Source organism: Falco peregrinus, chromosome 6, assembly GCF_023634155.1.
Source record: "Falco peregrinus isolate bFalPer1 chromosome 6, bFalPer1.pri, whole genome shotgun sequence".
Taxonomy (NCBI): Eukaryota; Metazoa; Chordata; class Aves; order Falconiformes; family Falconidae; genus Falco; species Falco peregrinus.
Window position 1 is genome coordinate 84,916,934 of NC_073726.1, and position 18,078 is coordinate 84,935,011.

At 39.3% G+C, this 18,078-nt stretch overlaps 1 protein-coding gene across 6 annotated transcripts in view; it reads right to left on the reverse strand.

The window, feature by feature from the left end:
• Window positions 1–18,078, reverse strand: part of RIMKLB (ribosomal modification protein rimK like family member B) — a 58,320-nt gene that overhangs the window by 16,473 nt on the left and 23,769 nt on the right. For all 6 annotated transcript variants that reach the window (XM_055808902.1, XM_055808901.1, XM_055808903.1 and 3 more), the window contains exons 4-5: window positions 3,131–3,361; window positions 1,154–1,240 (exon numbers count right to left, since the gene is read on the reverse strand). In XM_055808902.1, the coding sequence (XP_055664877.1) occupies window positions 1,154–1,240; window positions 3,131–3,361 (318 nt within the window). The remainder of the gene's footprint in view (window positions 1–1,153; window positions 1,241–3,130; window positions 3,362–18,078) is intronic.

Here is an 18,078-nt window from a genome sequence, read left to right on the forward strand (position 1 = left end):
TCAAGTCAAATCCACTGTCTCAGATACTCCACAGTTGTCAAATTCAGCTTGCTGCAAGTCAAACTCCAGCTTGGCTTCACAGCTCCACAAGCACTTTAAAACCACATAAACAGGTATTACTGCCAACCGAAGCAGGTCTGATCTTCCTCTGCCCCAGCCCTTTGCTCTCACTCTTCCATTACATCAACACAAGCATTTGTGTGAGTAAACAATAATTCATGTAAGGAATTAATCCAAGTAAAAACCCATCCAGATTCATCCAACATCAGTTCCTGAATCTATTTACTACATGGCTACAGAAACACTCATGCCAGCAGAAGAGATGCACCAGAGCAGCAGAGTGGGAACAAACTGACAGACAATAAGAAGGAAAAAGTGGTGTGGTTTTGCTTAGCTTTTGTTTAAGGTAACTGCTGGTTAATGTGCTTAAACTTTGGTTTTTGTCTCTTTTTACTTCTAGCATTTATTAAATTAGTTTCAAAGTAAATTAAAACCAGTGCAACCTCCAGTGCAAAAGAACCCTGAAATTTTAAACATTGTTTCCTTTAGTAGATCACTATCTAACATCAAACAAAATTGACGTATTTTTTCATATTCAACACTTAAAACAAAAGACTAATAGCAGAACAATTTAATCTGAACTTGCTGTATTATCACCAGCACTGTCAGAGAGAGTTTTCTGAAAAACACAGATCCAGTCTGACAAACAATACATGAGTTTTTATTTAAATCAGAATCCTAATTATAGACAAAGTCAAGTAGAAAAAGTCAAATTAAGACTGAATGAACTAAGATTTCATTTCTTATGCCTGTTTAGAAACATCCCTAAAGTCCATGTAGGCTTCTCTTTACTTCCCTAAGGCCAGACCTTCTATTATTCCAGTTCAAAGCCTTCCTCACAGAAGTCACCAACGCACCATAATTTTGAACCCCAAAGCCCCTGCTACTGGCAAGGCTAGGGTCTACTAAAACTGCTTCCCAGTGTTGCAGCCTACTCAACATTCAGAAGTCGAAGGGTGGTAGAAGTTAGATATACTGCAAAGAAGTCCAACACCTAATGGAAGACCTTCTTAACTATCATCCCTTGACGAGACAAAATCTTAAGAGTGCTGCTCAGAATACTCCTTGCCCTCACCCCTGACCTCACACCCACCTCGGTGACCCCGCGTGTTCTTCACCACCATAGGGAACTCCAGCACTTCCGCCTCATCAATCATTTTGGCAAAATTCTCATGACCACCTGGCAAAAAGAAAACCAACAACATTATGTGCCACAAATCCTGAGTGGCCAAATTGGGGATGTAATTGCCACACATTCCTCCCACCCTTACAGCTTAAACAATGCAGAAAAAAACTGTCAGTTAAGAGTAACTTGGTCATAAAGCATGATCAGACTTTGAAGGTGTTTGTGATCTGTGGGATACTAACTCCTACTTCCTTTGAAATTGAAGATACAATTTGACAAAGGCCTCTTGATCACAACCCCAATGGCTCAATACAATCTTCCAAATCTGAATGCCCCAATTCTACCATCTTGGTCCAGTTTATCCCTTTTACTTTATCAACTCCCATCTTTTCAAATGTCTAGCAGGAAAATAGCACAGACATACCACCGGTAACAGTTCCATCCGAACTACAAACCAGGAAAGCAACATGGAATACAAAGACAAGGTATAATCCAGAGAGCAGCAACAATCCAAATCTCCACCTCCCCCCTTTCCAAGACTTAACGCTCTTGCATGTCATTTGCCCTACTGCCTGAAGTAGTACTTCAACCTTTTCATCTCACTGCATCTGTAAGGACCTTAGAGAGTAGTTTTTAGTGACCACTCACATGATTATGGCTGAGTTCAGTTCAATTCACAGAAGGCTGACCACAGTACAAGAAATACAGAAAAGAAAGTCAGCAGACAAAAGGATGAAACTCCTCTAAAAGCATGCGCAGTGAAGTGCAGAAGTTAAGCCAAGACACTGGTCACAAAGCCAGCAGCAGCCATCACTACCCTGCCATGGATTTTAATGCGTATCATTGAGTATCATGTCATTCAGCACATCCTGTTTTTCTTGGCAAAGCCAGCTCTCACTGATAACTTGATAGTTGTGTTAAAAAAAAAAAAAAAAAAAAAAAAAAGGAAAAAAGGAGGAAAAGTCATGCTTCTGTCAAATTCCAGAGGCCAGCATTAAAAGAAGTGGCAGGGAGTTATGAACAACGGTGTTCTGCAGTTACCCCATCATTCATTATCTCCCCTTCCCCCCAAAAAAATTTAAAACTCATTCCTTTTTCACAGGGCTAGAGCAACGAAATCTATAAAGAAACGGTATGTTTCTTCTCCAATGTGTTTTCACAGGAATTAATGGAAACGCATGTTTTTGTTTTTGTCAAGTTTGTTTGTGTTTTTGTCAAGTTCCTATTACAAAAGCCTACTGGTGCAACTACAGAAAGGGGAGGAAAGCACTGGTATTTCCCAAGAAGGAAAGGAAGGCTGAGAGCTATCTTCAGTTCTTTAATACAATGTAATCAAAAGCAGAAATAGCATCAGGGTAGCTCAGACAAATGGCTCCTCTTAATCTAGCACTCTTGTCAGGAACAACAGACTCCAGAGGCAGGCACAAAAAACATTAATAATTAACTGTTCTGGTGGGAAACAAATGCCAAACAATTGCTAAAAGTAGAACACAAGGGCCGGTACTCTTTTTATCCTTTCATAATAACTAATATATTTGCAGACATTTTTATTCATATAGAAGCTTAATCTACTTCCAGGTTTTACCAAAGTCTAGTTCTTTATACTATCCTATGACATTTAGTTCCCCAAGTTCTTGTCCGTTGTCTCAAGCAACTGAAAAAAGAGTTCCAAGTGTTTTAGTAGTAACAGCCAGTTAGCTGCTTGGGGGGCTGAGGTACAGTTAAAGTCCTCTTGCCAAAGCACCACAGCTAATCAACAAAGCCAAAACCAGAATCTCATTATTGTGCCTTTAAATTCCTTTTCCAATTACTGAACTTATCTGTGGAACAAGCCTCATGCTACTTAATTCTACGGATCTCCAAAACTTGACTCTTATCTTCAGCACTGCAAAAGCATGAATCATGATAGGCAACTATGCTATCTTTTTGATCCAAAAGCCTTACCATATGAGAAAGTGTCTGGAAGAGGCACACCATGACCAGCAAGTTCTTGAAACGTCCAGAACTTGTTGACGCAGTTGAGGATGGCTTGGGGACGATTCATCAAACGACAGCCCATCTTCTCTAGGTGGCGAAGGACTGTGATATCACTGTCACTCTGGACCCAAGGTGTTGGTACACGTACAACCACCACTTGTGGGTAAGCAGTAATGAGCTCCCCATTCACCCGGAGACCTGAAAAAGGAAAAGAAAAACATCTCAATCAGCTACAAGATCTTCAAGGAGACGGTAAACAGGCAAAGAAATACTGCACTGTATGTGACACCAGACTTCAACAGTGAGCATTAAAACAGTTCAACTCTCCCTAAAATGCATCTTGTCAGTCATGCTGTTTCATACTTAACCCACTGAAAACTAGGACTAGGCAAACAACAGACTGTATTAGGGCACACAACCTTGGGCTCCTTCCTAGGGTGAATGACTTTTTTGTAGGTTGGCATGTCATCCTTTCTCTGGCTGTCAGCTGCACACTACATTCACATCAGCAGTATCAATAGCACAGGAGGTTCCTGCCTCCCACCGCTGGTTCTTGCCTACATAATACAATTCATACCTTTCCCAGTCCCAGCTGTATTGATCCCCCGTTTGTGATATTACATTACACAACATACTGCCAAAGTAACAGAGATTATATATGACCCTTAAAAAACAACAAATCCTGCAGTAGTTGAAATTACCTGTGTTAAAAATATCTGGTTTATACTAAATAAGTACTCAGGAATAACTTTGTCAGCTAACAGGGCAGCACCCTGTGATACTAAGTCAGAAACCAGAAGGAAAGCCCGCTTTGCCACTAAGACCAATGTATTATTTAGTCATGACCTATAGTTTACAGGCTGTCTCTGAAAAAGAAACACTGAAAGACAGGCTGCAGGAGTGGGAATACAATATAATTGGACAGGAAGGCACCATACTCAACAAAGACAGTCTGGCATCTGAGGATGGGAAAAGACAAACAGGATTTTATATTCACTTCATTTGCCTTATGTTCGAAGTAAAGCTTTCTGACTTGAGTGTAAAACACACAGCTCACACTGCTGTCAGCACCTTAACAGTTAAAAAGGAGAAAGAAGGTGTGCTGAGAAATCACAGGGCATCTGCATTTCTGTGCCTGTGAAAGGCCAGCTGTAACTATTCAGATCTAGCCCAGATTAATTACCTGATTAGCTCTATTCCAAAGATGTTACTTCTCAAATAGACTTGAGTCTACTCAACCTGAAGACACATATTGCCAGGCAATATATTTCATTTCAAGGCACATTTGAATTAATTGGCAGAGTGGGGGGAGAGGGAGGGTGTGTCCCTCTCTGTACTTCCCATTTTCTTTTCTTCTCCCAACCAGGATGTATTTTAGAGCTTGCCTTAAATATAAGCAAGCAACCACATAACTCCCAAAATGGAAGTAGAAACATGCTACCCAGTCCTCAGGAGGACACAGAGCCACAGTCTGGAAAGGCCAAAACAGAGCCATGTCCAATACAAATCCCCTTTTCCAATCCCCATTGCCATAATTGCACAGAGATGAGAAAACATAAGCAGACGGGTGCTCTGGCTGCTCACCTCATTAGCACCAAGCACTGCCGCATTGCAGCTGACATGACTTGCGTGTTTAAGCAAGCAGGCTTCAGACACACACACACACCATTTTAGAGAGGCATCTCAAGCAAGATTAAAAACAAGACACTGCTAAAAACCTAACCAGAATACAAACATCAGGAAATGGGACTGCCATCTCCTTTAGCCAGGAAAAGCGTACAGATTCAGCAAGCAAAAGATTGTTAATTTCCTAGTCAGATTCCACCTTACACACATATTTTTGCATTTGGTGCACACCCACTTTTTGCCACTGTAATTACATGCATGTCCTGATCCACATGCGAGCAGTGTAACAATCATTTTAAAAAGGACTGCATTTTTCTACAGAGCCCCAAAACTAACACTGTATCTTTGCAGTGAACCAGAACGACATAGTTTTCCAATTCATAATCTCTTATTGTCCATTTTGTTGTTTTGCTTTACAGTCACACCACATGCTGAAGTTTTGCACCATGGAGTCTGAAAAAGAAAAAATAGCTGTCTGAGGACACGTATATGCCTCACTTGGAATTCTCCTGAATACCTGCTTTAGACTTGACTATCAGACCGGTATAAATTCAGCCAGGCCACCATCCTCCTGGAGTGACTTTGGAAGTACAACGATGTTATCAATAGAACAATCTAAGCTTTTGTTCCAGATTCAATCATTTTCTCTGGTCTGGATACTGTTCTCCCTTGAACAAAAAATTCTCTCCCCTCATAGAAGACAGTTTACAAACAAAGAGAAGAGCTACTCAATGAAATGTATAATTTGAATCACTACCACTGACATGCGCCATAAAAAATTAGCTGCAGTCTCCCAGCAACACAGTGCTGCGAACAGAAGCAGCTTTATTACAGTAAAAAGGAGAGCCAGATTCTGCCATTTTGGAACAAGCCCATATTCAGCATACCATCTGAGACCCAGCAGTTAACAATCACGTTAATGGTCGTTATTGCCAAGTGGGCTGATAAAATAGTATTTATTCACTACGATGTGCTGAAAGCAGTAACACAGAAAATATTAATGTATATAGTTAATTTCTCTTCCACAGAACCAATTCATGAATGCAAAGAGGGACAAAGGAAAAAAAGATGTATTAAAGAATGGCTAAGAGGTAATCAATTTATTTAAAAAAAAAAAAAAAATGGAGATGACCTCTCTTTCCTTTGTAGTAATAGTACCATCCTGGTCCCAGAACAGCAGCAGTGAGTTAAATTCGCAGTTGCCTGTGGACAACGAATCCCCCTCACAAACACTCAGAGGGCAGACGTTCAGATCATACAGAAGTACCTTGACAAATAACACGTTGGTCCATTTGTTGGCATTCTCAGTGGATGCCCATGACACTGCAAACATGGCAAACAGAGCTATACAGTCCTTTGAAGTACCAATACCAAGAGCCAGGAAAGAGAGATTTCATGCTTATCTAATACTATGAACTTTAACAACATGTAACAACCACTTTAGCAGTGTCTTGGGAACAATTTCTTAGGTTATCATAAAACATCTGGGTATTCTTTGGCTCTATGAGATACAGACTTCTGAGTTGGAATATCACACTATAAAAACAGCCATAAATTCTGCACTTGAACAAGATCTGTTCTTTCGCTCAGTACTACGCTTTCTTTGTTCTTCCTCTGCAAGATGAAATTCTCCAAAACGTAATATAGTAGACCTTTAACATTATACACCTAACATCACACTCAGATGAAAGTGCAAAAAGGAATTTTTGCAATGCAAACTGTTAATCACCTGGGAATTAACTTGACCAGTTACACATCCTTCAAAGCCAAAAAGCCTCAAGTTTCTCTCAAAGACAGCTCCAAGCAGCACATGGTATAACTGAGTGGGTAAATGCATGATTTCTCACCGGTTCACCCAACTGGTCCTGCTGCTTTTAATTCCCAAAAAACAGCAGGTGGGCTTAAAGTGCAAAGTAGCTGGTCCCTGCTAAAAAGGCTTATTTTGACCCAAACAGATTAGAAGCTTCACATGAACCCGTGAAGTTCATAGAAAATGGATGCAGCATTAAACCCTAGTGAAGACAAAAGAGGCAGAAACTTCTACAGCTGTTACCAGTGAGATTGGAAGACGTTATCCACACCCTAAGATCTCAGAACAGTAACATCCAACATGGTACAGCCTGTTTGCATAGCAAGACACTCAGGATGACAACTGCACCTCGACAACCTGATACAGTACAAGTTTAGGGTGGATGCACACGCTTTGAAAAAAAACCCACCGAATTCTGGAACTTCCCAGCCCTCATTCATGCATGTGGGGTTCGTTCTGTACCTTGCCTTCTTCCCTATGACAAATTTATCTCACAATCACAATTCCTTGATTAAAAAGCCTCACTCTTAAGACAGTTTTCGTTTAGGTGGCACACATTCCAAATGAAATGCCTCAAAATACAGACATACAAACAAAACTGAGTTACCCTGACTTAACAAGTTGCTGCCCACCAGCTAAGACTCCTAAGCTGTGTTCTTGTTCCCACCCTACAGCAAAACACAAGGTAAAATGCTTGACGCAAAGCCCAAGTGAAGGGTTTCTACAATAATGAATCTCACTACACAACTGGGACAAGCTAAGTGCTTAAATACAGGCATTGTAACAACACCCCGTAAAGCCTGCAAGCCAAACATTCTGCGAGACAATCACAACTACAGCCAGAGTACGTAAATTCTTAAACTGCAGCCTCACACCTTCCACACTCCATAAACATTGGTGCTTCATCTACCCAGTTATCCTACTCTCTTGCACTTTAGAAACTCTAAGAAGCATTTCTGCACTGATGGCATTATGGATGGCTAAAAAGGATTACGATTTCAAGAAACTGAGTGTGGCTTCTGAACATCTTAATTCACACCCAAGCAGCATTTTAGAAACTCATTCTCTTCAGTTTGCACTTCACACAAATCCCATTCAATCCCTGCAAGTATCAGTTCATCAGCAGGTTAATAGCTACTGCAAAGCAGTATCTAACGTCCAGTTCGCATGTTACGAACAACTGCACTTTCAGCTGAAACAGTGCAAATGTTTTCACAGAAGGAACAGTTTCAGGAGATGGGTCTAAAATCTCAAAGATAAGGACATAAAAAATAATTGCACAACTTTTCTAACTCTCATTACAGCAAACATCAGGCATTTTTAACAAATGATTTAACAAAAATCTAAATACTATCAAATAATTTTATGAAAGTATTTTCATTCCAAATTATGATTACAGAAAACAGTCAAAAAAAAAAGCAAACTGAGTCACCAAGACCATGAAGTACTTAGGACTCAAATTCAGGTCTTCAAATACAGCATATGACCATAAAAACCACAGCCAACTTTGTCAATAAAATGGTATGATACAAAGCTAAATACCTTAAGTATTCAAAACACAAGCAGAAGATGATCTGGGTAGGCTTACATGTAAATCAGATTGCTGACATCAAGCTTCTCTTATCAGTATTAATTCATAGACTATGATAGATGAAAAGACTAAAGCAGCTGGAAATGTCAGAAGCTATGGCCTGGGGAAGAAAACCAAAGGACACTGACGTAAGAGTAACAAAGGAGAAATTTTCTCAGGGAGAAATACTACATTTACGTTTACTTCTACATGTACATCAGAAAAACCTAAATCAGTAAACAGTTTTCCATGATGAAAAACACCAAGCCTTTCAACCTGTGCCTGAAGACAACTGATAGCTGCCTTGCTACCCATGGAAGTTCATGACCAATCATACCACATTTCTGACCAAATCGTTCAAAACAGCAAGAATGATGCACAAAAGGTGGGTTTTGCAGAAGTTCCCTATTCAGTGCTGCCACAGATCCAGCAACATAGAAAGACTCTAGCCATTAAAACATCTTCTTTCAAACTGACTTCCAAATATATACATTTCACAGAATATGAGATATGCGTGACTGTAAGAAGTTTAAAAACGTATCAACAAGGTTAAATTATTCCTTGTAGAGCATGGATAGCTACCAAAGGAATCCTCACCTCTGCAGCCACAGCTGCCACAGGCAGCCAGTTCTCAGAAGAATTAAACATCAGTGACTGCCTCCGGTGAAACTCCTAATAAAAAGTCAACTGCTCTGAAATACGTAAGTAAAACAAAGCAGGGAAAAAGTGTTTCAGTATTCAGACGGATCCAATAGATGCAATACATTTCTAATAGGCATAGCATACAAGTGGAACAATGCATGGTCATCATGCATACATTCCAAAAAACAAAATTTGAAGCAGATTTTCAAAAGCACTAAACATACACCAGCTCCCATCACATTCCCAACAGAAGCTAACAGGGACTGAGAACTTCCAAAAATATTACCCAGATTTTTCCTCAAGAGATCTGCATGCTATCCTGAAAGTCTCCAGCTCTCTCAACCTCATTATACCAATTTATTCATCCATCCATCCATGGAGTTGCTAACGTTTCCCAAATGAACAGTCACTCAGCATGCAGGCTATAATGCATTCAACTTACTCAGCTGGGAAAACCAAGCTAGCCTTCCATCACACAAACCTTTCCTCATATTTTGAGGACATCACATTTTGCTACCTGCTCTCCCCAATTAATCAGTTGTTCTAACAAAAATCACTGAGTTTTTCTACAAACCTAGACTCACTCATGTTCTCAAAACAGTGCGTTACTATTTCTGGTTCATTCCTCCTTCCGACGTCTGTCAGCCACAAGACACTGCATAATATTTGTGTTAAAGTTCTAAACTGTTTAATAATTACTTACAGTTTACTTGCAGAGAATTAAATGTGTTTCATTCTAATTGCCATATAAAAGCAAGCTTGAAAGATCAAAAGGGAAACACCCCAAACTTTACCAGCAGATTACTAGCACTAACAAAATATAATTCCCTCACCAAACTCAAACACCAGTAGATCTCTAAAATTTTTAACTCTGCATACTTCAAACAGATATTCTGCCAAGAGAAGGGCAGAATTTAGGAATAATTAACAAAAGTAGAATTAACATTAACAAAATACTATTCTATACCTCAAAAGCTTGCTGCAATATGTTGATTTAACTTTATGTATCTTATAAAACAAATGTAAGCAACATAAATTCCCACAAATTGGGTGATATGTAGTGAAGCATAGCACTTTAAATGCAATTTTATTTAAACTAGAACTTAACCTTCGAAGAGCAGCTAAGCACTAAATGTTTAGAAATCCACTGATTTATTAACACCAAACTGAACTTCCCCCTTTGGAGTTGCATAGCATTTTCTCCTGCATCACTTACCACCTGACAGCCACACTTTATTAGTTTGAATGATAAGTTGTCACAATTCCTCCAAAATTCCACTGCCATGCAAAAGCCCTTTCGGTATCTAGCATTACCGAGCTATTTTTCACTCCAGTGTACACAGAAACAGATTTCTACAGTAGTTCTGTGCTGGGTGTTCTCTCCCTTCCTATCCTACTTGGTAGTTTTTCAAACCAAATTAACAAGTTCTACCATTTAACCCTATGGGTTTAATATGAAGTCAATTTCTCCCCCACACAAACTTAACCAAAAAGGCTTTCTTGCCAAGATACACTTCCATAGCTCAGCAGTTCAAATACAGTTGTCACACACAGCAGAGACAAAACTGATCTCTCTACAACGGTCCTATGGCCATTCTATTCTGAAACAGAGAAATAAAGAGCAGCAGCTTCAGCTTCAATTCATAAATACCTAACGCAAGCATTGTGAAAATGTTCACAAAAGGCCACTGCTGCAGCCCCAAACAGAAAGCAAGCAGGCACCAGAGTTAAACCTCTACTTCATGTTCCTTCCCAGATCAGAAAACCTCTTCCCTTCCCCAGGAAGAACACTGAATCATTCGTGCACAGGCTACTGAAAATGGTCAAAAACTGGGGAATGACAGCAATGCTCAAAATTATTATGGCCATCCCAGCCTAGGGGTTCTTTTTGGGCACATGGGCAAAACAGACCAGATGCCTACATGCATACCTCACTACATCAGTACTAAGCAGACTGATTGTGGCTAGATCTGTTTGAGCTACATTTCTAGTCACAATACATTGTTTGCTTATAATCCCAAAGCACTTCAGTCATGCATAAATGTGAAGTGAATGGACGCAAACATAAAACCATATGTAAAAGTTATGTTACAAACACAAATTAATTCTAGGCCACCATTTTGCTCTGAGAATTGATTTTATGGTAAGTATACAAACTATACTGAAATCATGTTAAAGCCTTAGCTACCATTATTATATGTATATAAACACTCACACAATTAACTTTCATCACTAAGAAAAAAATTCATTTCCAGAGACTACTTAAAAGACATTCAAACAAGTATAGAAAGAAATATACAGAATCTTAGCCCTATTCCCAAACATGGATGATTTAGTGATATAACTGTTAAGATGCATTTTAAATGGGGCGCTGTAAAAAAAAAAAAAAAAAATGTAAAGAAAAATGCCACAAGAGGGGACTCAAAAGATTCACTAAACAAAACAAAACTGTGTTGGAAAAGATGCGATTTCAAACACCTTGACAAGTCAATTTCTGCTTTTACCACTGAGTTTATTTAAAGTTCTCATCACACATCTGCTTTTCTAATTTGCCTCTGGGCAACGTTAGAAGAATTTTAAGTATTTTCCATATCCAACTTAAAGCAAAAATACTCAGGATGAGATCCACTTAAATTTACTGAAGTTAAAAAATAAAAGTAGCTGTTGATCAAAGTTTTAAATTACTTGAATTGTAACAAAGCAAAGTCTCTCACAGCTCAAGTTAATGACTGAGTGCAAGGGAGGTGGTTTTGACGTCAATGTTGCAAAAACGTCCCCCAATTCTTACACAAGTATACACATCCACACATGCTATACAGCCACTACATAAGCAGCAAGTAGATTGTCTGTTGTGTATTAGACTTCCCAAAGCTCTCAATGAATATAACAACTCCTCATATCAACAGAAAGCTCAGGCTCACAATTAGGATTTATGTATCCTGCCCTAACTCACTACGTGCCTTTAAAATTTATTTGCAGCAACTACACTGCAAGTACTTACCTTCTTCTTTTTACATGTGGAAAAAAAAAAAAAGCATTGGGTTTCCTGATCTAAGCCAGAGCTGACATGCATGAGGACAATCTTGTCTCTTACCACAATACTGGCAATGTGCTCCCATCATCTCTCCTTTGTCCGGGTTTTAGCGACCAAGTGGAAGCCAATGGGGGAGGCAGTGTTTTCAGCTTACCATAGGTCTGCAGTTGTTAGTATCATCATCGTGAAAAAACAAGGCATGATGAAAGGGAGACCGCCACTGCTACTCTCAGCAGCTTAAGCCCAAAAAAAGTGAAACTAAGTTTGGGGTGAGGTTTCACAAGATAGCTGAGAGAACAAACTTACCAACAAAACCAAAGGAGGCAGTCTCACTGCCCTGTTCTGACCGTACAATTCCACTCTCCCTTGCTTGATTTCTGGCACTTGTCTCATCCTCTCCATGTGTCAGGTCAGATAGCTACATTTGCAGAGCACCATTCAGGAGGTTTTGTGCTCCATTATTTACATGAGACATTTGTGAGGCAAGACCTCAGTTAAGCAGATCCCATAATGCAAGAGCAAAGGGTGGTTATGCAGAGACAAGGAGAGGTGAGGAGTAAGGCAGACTGCCTTTTGGGCATTGAAAGTCCAATCTGTTCTAACATCTCACAAACTACTGCACTCGTACACAAACACTACAATCAACACAAGTCAGCTGCCACAGAAACAGTCCTGCTCTTTTGTTATTGCAGCTGCTGCTTCCAAATCCCATGATGCCTCCCCACTTCACCTGCAAAAGTATCTGCACACCTACATGACAACCTGAGAAGGCAGCAGAGCAGCAAAAACAGGTAGATAATAGGGAACGCTTTCCTCTACTTCTTTCGGTGTCAGTGTCATCTTAAAACTTTCTGTATCTTTCAAATTACTCCTGAAGTAGACCAGGATTTGAGAGATTATTTGGATTAGCAAGAACAGGTTTACCGGCCACTGCTACCACCAAGCCTGTTGCAGCATGCTTAAAGTAACTTCAGCTTTCTTGAAAGAATCTCAGCCAAAAGCAGAAAAAAAGAACAGTCTAAGTTTAGTAAGGAAAAAAAAAAAAAAAGGGAGAAAAAAAGAACGCAAAGCATTTTAATATTTTTTATTATCTTTTAGTTATTAGCTTTTTCTCTAAAAGGAAGGAAAAAATTCTTGGCCAGAGAAAAAGAGAACTACAAATGCAAAATACAAAAAGGTAACAGGGAAAAGCCTCATTTAAGAAACTCTATATGAAAGAAAGCTCTCAAAAAATATTAGAAGGGGTCTAATACAGCACTTTTCCTATTTGTTTTATCAACTTGTGTTCCTCTCCTCGATGATTAAAGGCTGCAAAGTAATTCCAAAAGTTTGCTAAGAGAAAGGGTTTGGGTCATTCTTTTAATATATTAAGACTATACATTTATTAAAACAAGGAATGCCTTTTTGATGCATGATTACAATTCCCAAGTTCGACAGTAACACAAATTGTTAACAGTAGTATCCATAATCAGGAAAAGCTTGCACATCAGTAGTAGTGAGACTGTTTCAGTGCTAACATCCTGATCTTCAAGGTCTGACTGTGTAGACCATGGGAGTGGAAGTGCTGTACCATAGCTTCAGTAACCTCACCTGCTCAAAAACAGTATGAAGGGATGCTGATGAATTTGGTGGAGCATTAATGCAGTGTCCCGAGAAATGTCTAAAATACAGTTTCATGTTATATTTAACCTGGTTCAACTGTGTGCTGCAGCAAAAAAAGTGATCTCATCTCCTGTACGCCCATATTTTAATTCTCACCTTGCATCAGACCTAGTGATCATACAACCATATAGGATGTCACATCAGATTGTTGCTCTGGGGAGGGGGAAAAAAGGTGGGGGGAGAAGAGAAAAAGAAAACCAGTGATTGTTTTTGCATTTGATAACTAGCTAACAGCTCACCAAGTCATGAAATCATTACACTGCAAGGGAAGCAATAGGAACACCTAAAGTGTGAGGGGACAGCAGGACCATTTCTTTCAGCAATGTTCTGTATTTATGTTAGGAAGCATTTTATTGTGTTTTTCACTTAATACTATAGTTGCAGAGTCATAGGACCTGCATTTGCACTGGCATTTAAAAAAAAGTGGTCCTATTCTGCTCCTAGTACTCTCACTCAATCTCCTTACACTGCTCCCTGTGTGCTAGTAGTGTTCATGTGGCTGTAAAATGAATCAGGTGAGCCAATTCCTCTAAATTAATTCCAAACCAGCAACACTTTTTTTTTTGTTATCCCTGAGCAATTTCTAGAGTTTGATCTGTTACATTGCCATAAAAAAATATTTGAGTCAACTGTAGAACTAGTGTGACAAGTGAGCACATACTTATCTGTCTCTACTGAGAATACATACCAGAGCAGGGTATCACTGAACAAGACTGGTCAGAAACAACAGAAAGCAGTGAGAATGGCCAGGAGTACAGCCCTATGCTTAAGGATTTTATTTATTTAATTATTTACAGCAGACTCTGTACTACTCCCTTTAGATTATGTTTTGTGTTTTGCATTATGGCTTTTAAATAAGATGATCAATTTAGAAAGATATTCAGATAATCTGCAGTGAATGTGAATGTCAAATTAGTATGATATCCTGACAATCGAATATCATGCGAACTAAAGATCTGTTGGTACATCTCTCATGCCTAGTATTGACAAGTAGGAAAAACCCTAAGGCATGTACTGAAAACCAGACCAGCTCAAAATGGTACCAAAACTATTTCAAAGTTAATATTTATGATAAATGCTTTGTACATAATCATAATTTTCTTAGAAACTCAATGTTTTAATGATCTGTGAATACTCTGAAAACACAGATTAGCACTTCCAAATGAAAAGCCAGTATCATACTAGTGTCAAAGGCAGCATGTACCAGGCCTAAGAAAAGAGTAAGGCTGCGAAAGGAAGGGAAAGTTACAGACCTAGAAAACAGAGATGTGACTGGAATAGACCACGCAAACCTTAGTAAGTTGTGAAGAACTGAAACTTATGAGAATGGTTACTTCAGATCTGAATTAAAAGCTGTCCTCTTCTCCCCTATTTACCTCTCTCCCGCTTACCCAACCTGCTTTAGTTGACAACAGCAGTAGGATCCTAACCCAACCAAACACCCGTGAGTTAGAGACTCAGCAGTTGCTAGAGCTAAGAGAAAAGTGAACACGCAGGAAACAAAACAAGCGGACCATGTGCTGTCATCAAAAGAAGATATTCCTATACCCATCTCCCTACTGCTTGCACTTAAGAGCCCACTTTGGTACCCACCCATGTTTGTACCACTGGTCACCTCAACAAACCTGAATGTCAGAAAACTGACGGGTGGAAACAAGTGGGTTTGGTTTTTGTTTTTTAGCAAATGTCATTAGCTTGTGATTAGAAGATGAGTGGAAGTGCCCACACAAGAAAGAAAAGATGGCATAACTGGGAACAGGGGAGGAAGAGGGAAACAAGGCCTCCTTACTTTGGAAGCCAGGACCTGTAAATTTACCCAGGCCTTATGATGAAACCTTTACCTAAAACCACTGCTCAGCACAGACCACGCTTCAAAAGCAAAACCAGACATCTGTTTATAATCCAGACACAATCTTTTAGTTTCTGTGTGCCTGTAGGCGAGACCTCTTGTATCTCATTAGGATTTTTGTACGATGATTCCCACTAGGAGATCTCAGAACATTCCTGGGTCAAGTAAGCATGGTTTACAGCGCTTTAAAAGTCTAAAGCATCCTCAACTGACAGAACATCCACTTGCAGCAGATATATGTCCTTTTATATTATCTATCCAGAGCACATCAACACTGAGAGCCTTAGAAATAACAGGTTCTGGAATCCCACCACCCTCAAATGTAGAAAGTCATAAGCATTAAACAATACCATCCTAAGACGCAAGTCTTAAAATATTACAGAACAAGAACAGAGACTAAATATATGTAAACTAACCTTACTGAAAACTCCCTCCACTCTTTAACAGTCAGTCAGTCTCTCCCATGTTTTAAGTGTCCAATTTCTGTTCATTTTAAATAGCAGGTGAAGAAAAAAAAATTAAGGACACACCTGAAAAAAAATGGATAATTGGAAAGGTCTTTCCAAAAGCAGAAAGAAATCCAGAGGAAGAAGTCAAGCAACCCAGAATGGTAAAAGATTCTCCTCCCATCTGAGATGAATATAAAATCTTCCTTGCAATGCCAAAATCTACTAAATACCTTTAAAACACATAACTTATGCACCTCAACTCTCTCCACTACCAAACACCACCTTCTTTCATCTTAGTAATTCACCCTTTTATTACTTAAGCAAACTGTTGAACGGAGAAGTATCCCGTGTGAGTTTTCAATTTGTAACAAAATCAAGCATCCTTCCTATCTGTCTCCCGTAATAGAAAAGACACCTAAAAGCATTTCCACAGTCAGAAACTTTTAATAAATAATATCAAACTATCTGTCCTTTTCAAGTGCTCCTAAACATGTTTAACTGAGTCTGAATTCTGGGGAATGGAAAGAACCCCTCAGCTTAGTGTTTTGACGTGTCATTGCAGTCCAAGGACTTTCTATTCAAAACTGCACTGAATTAATGAATTAGGGCACTTATTTCAGAGACAAGTGTATCCTTCTTAAAGGAAGGAATTTAACAGTGATATTTCAGGAAAATTTTGGGTTAAAACTGACTCTGAAGCTTGAAGAGGTTAACATCAACTCCTACTAACAGTGAGATTCTGTATCTTTTTTTTTATGTTTTTTTGGCATGTCAGAGAAAAACTTGATCTACTCAGATACACGCAACAGTTTCAGGTCTCTTAACGAGTACAGTATTTTCCTACACCAAAATTTAAAAAAAAAGGCCAAAAGAAAAAAAAATGGTTCTAGACCAAAAGATATAACCTAAAATTTCTTAAGTTTTGGCAGACATTAGTGTAAGATCATACACAAAGCAAAGCTAGAGAAGGAAGAAATGCATTTTCCCCCACAACTCCATAAGCTCAACTGGCTTGTCTCCTCTTCCCAGCTCTAGAGGGTTAAAGCTACACTGCAGTAGCTGCACGTCCTCCATGCCCATACTGCAATGAAAATACAAGTATAACACAACAGTATTATTTCTCACCTGTTCTGGATGCAGAAGCTTCCACCTAGTGCCAAAAAGATGATAACTAATTAAGACATTTGCTTAGTATGTTCCCTAATTAAGACATTCCAAGGAGTCTGTAACTACCTTCTTAAAAGAAAATGCTCCTCAGAATTACACAGGTATATACTCCTTCCAGCAAGACCAGTCAAATGAAAAAATCATGCAGTGGTAGTATTGTACTCGCAGCAGAGTAAAGCAAGCAGAAGGGACACTCCCCACTGTCAGTTTGGTTTGACCTTTGAGGGTAACACATTTAAGAGATGAGCTATTTTACTGCTAATCTCTAGATTGTAAATGTAGCCCTGAGTTTACCAATCCCTGCAAATTGATAAATATCTTTATATGAATTTACTCTGCACTATAAGCTCTAAGGCTCTCTTTGTCTTGCCTTTTCTGAAGTAAGCATCTGCTCAATTTACAAAGAAACAAGAAGCACTGAGGGGCTACCAATCTCATCCCAAAGAAATCAACGGCAGAGATGGGAAACAGAAGCTTTTTTTGCCAGCATCAGGTATAACACGTCTCCTTAGCTCATTTATCTCACTCCTCCACAGATTCCTCTAAGAATCTCCTTTAAATATTTGCCAATTACGTTTTTCTTCAAGTTCTTCCACTTTACAGCAACACAACCATAAAAATCTCATTACCAAATGCCACTCCTGATCCATTCTCAGTAACAGAATTATAATTTACGTTCACTCCTAGCCTCTGCCTGTAACAATTTGAAAAGACTGAAAATTCTCAGAGGAAAAGGTTTCACTGCATGCTATGCACCTTGGAAGACCCAAGCAAGAAAGGGAAAGAAATGAGCACCTGTTTAGAAATCCCTGTGTTGAACAAAACACTCACCTAACACTGTGGTTCTAAGACAATTTAAGTCACTGTTGCTCAATAGTTTTACTCCCCAGCCCCTACAATCCTACAGTGGCATGTAGTACCACCCCTCCCTATCACTTGCACTAGTGCTCATCAGACCCACTGGTGAGCAGGTAAGCTTCCTACACCAGCAGGAAACTCCTGTTCTTTTGTGGAATTTGATTTCTGCAGGTATGGCAAACTGAACCAGCTCACTGTAGGATCTGAGCAATCCAGGCGTCAACTGCAACAGAGGAGGCCAGGTCACA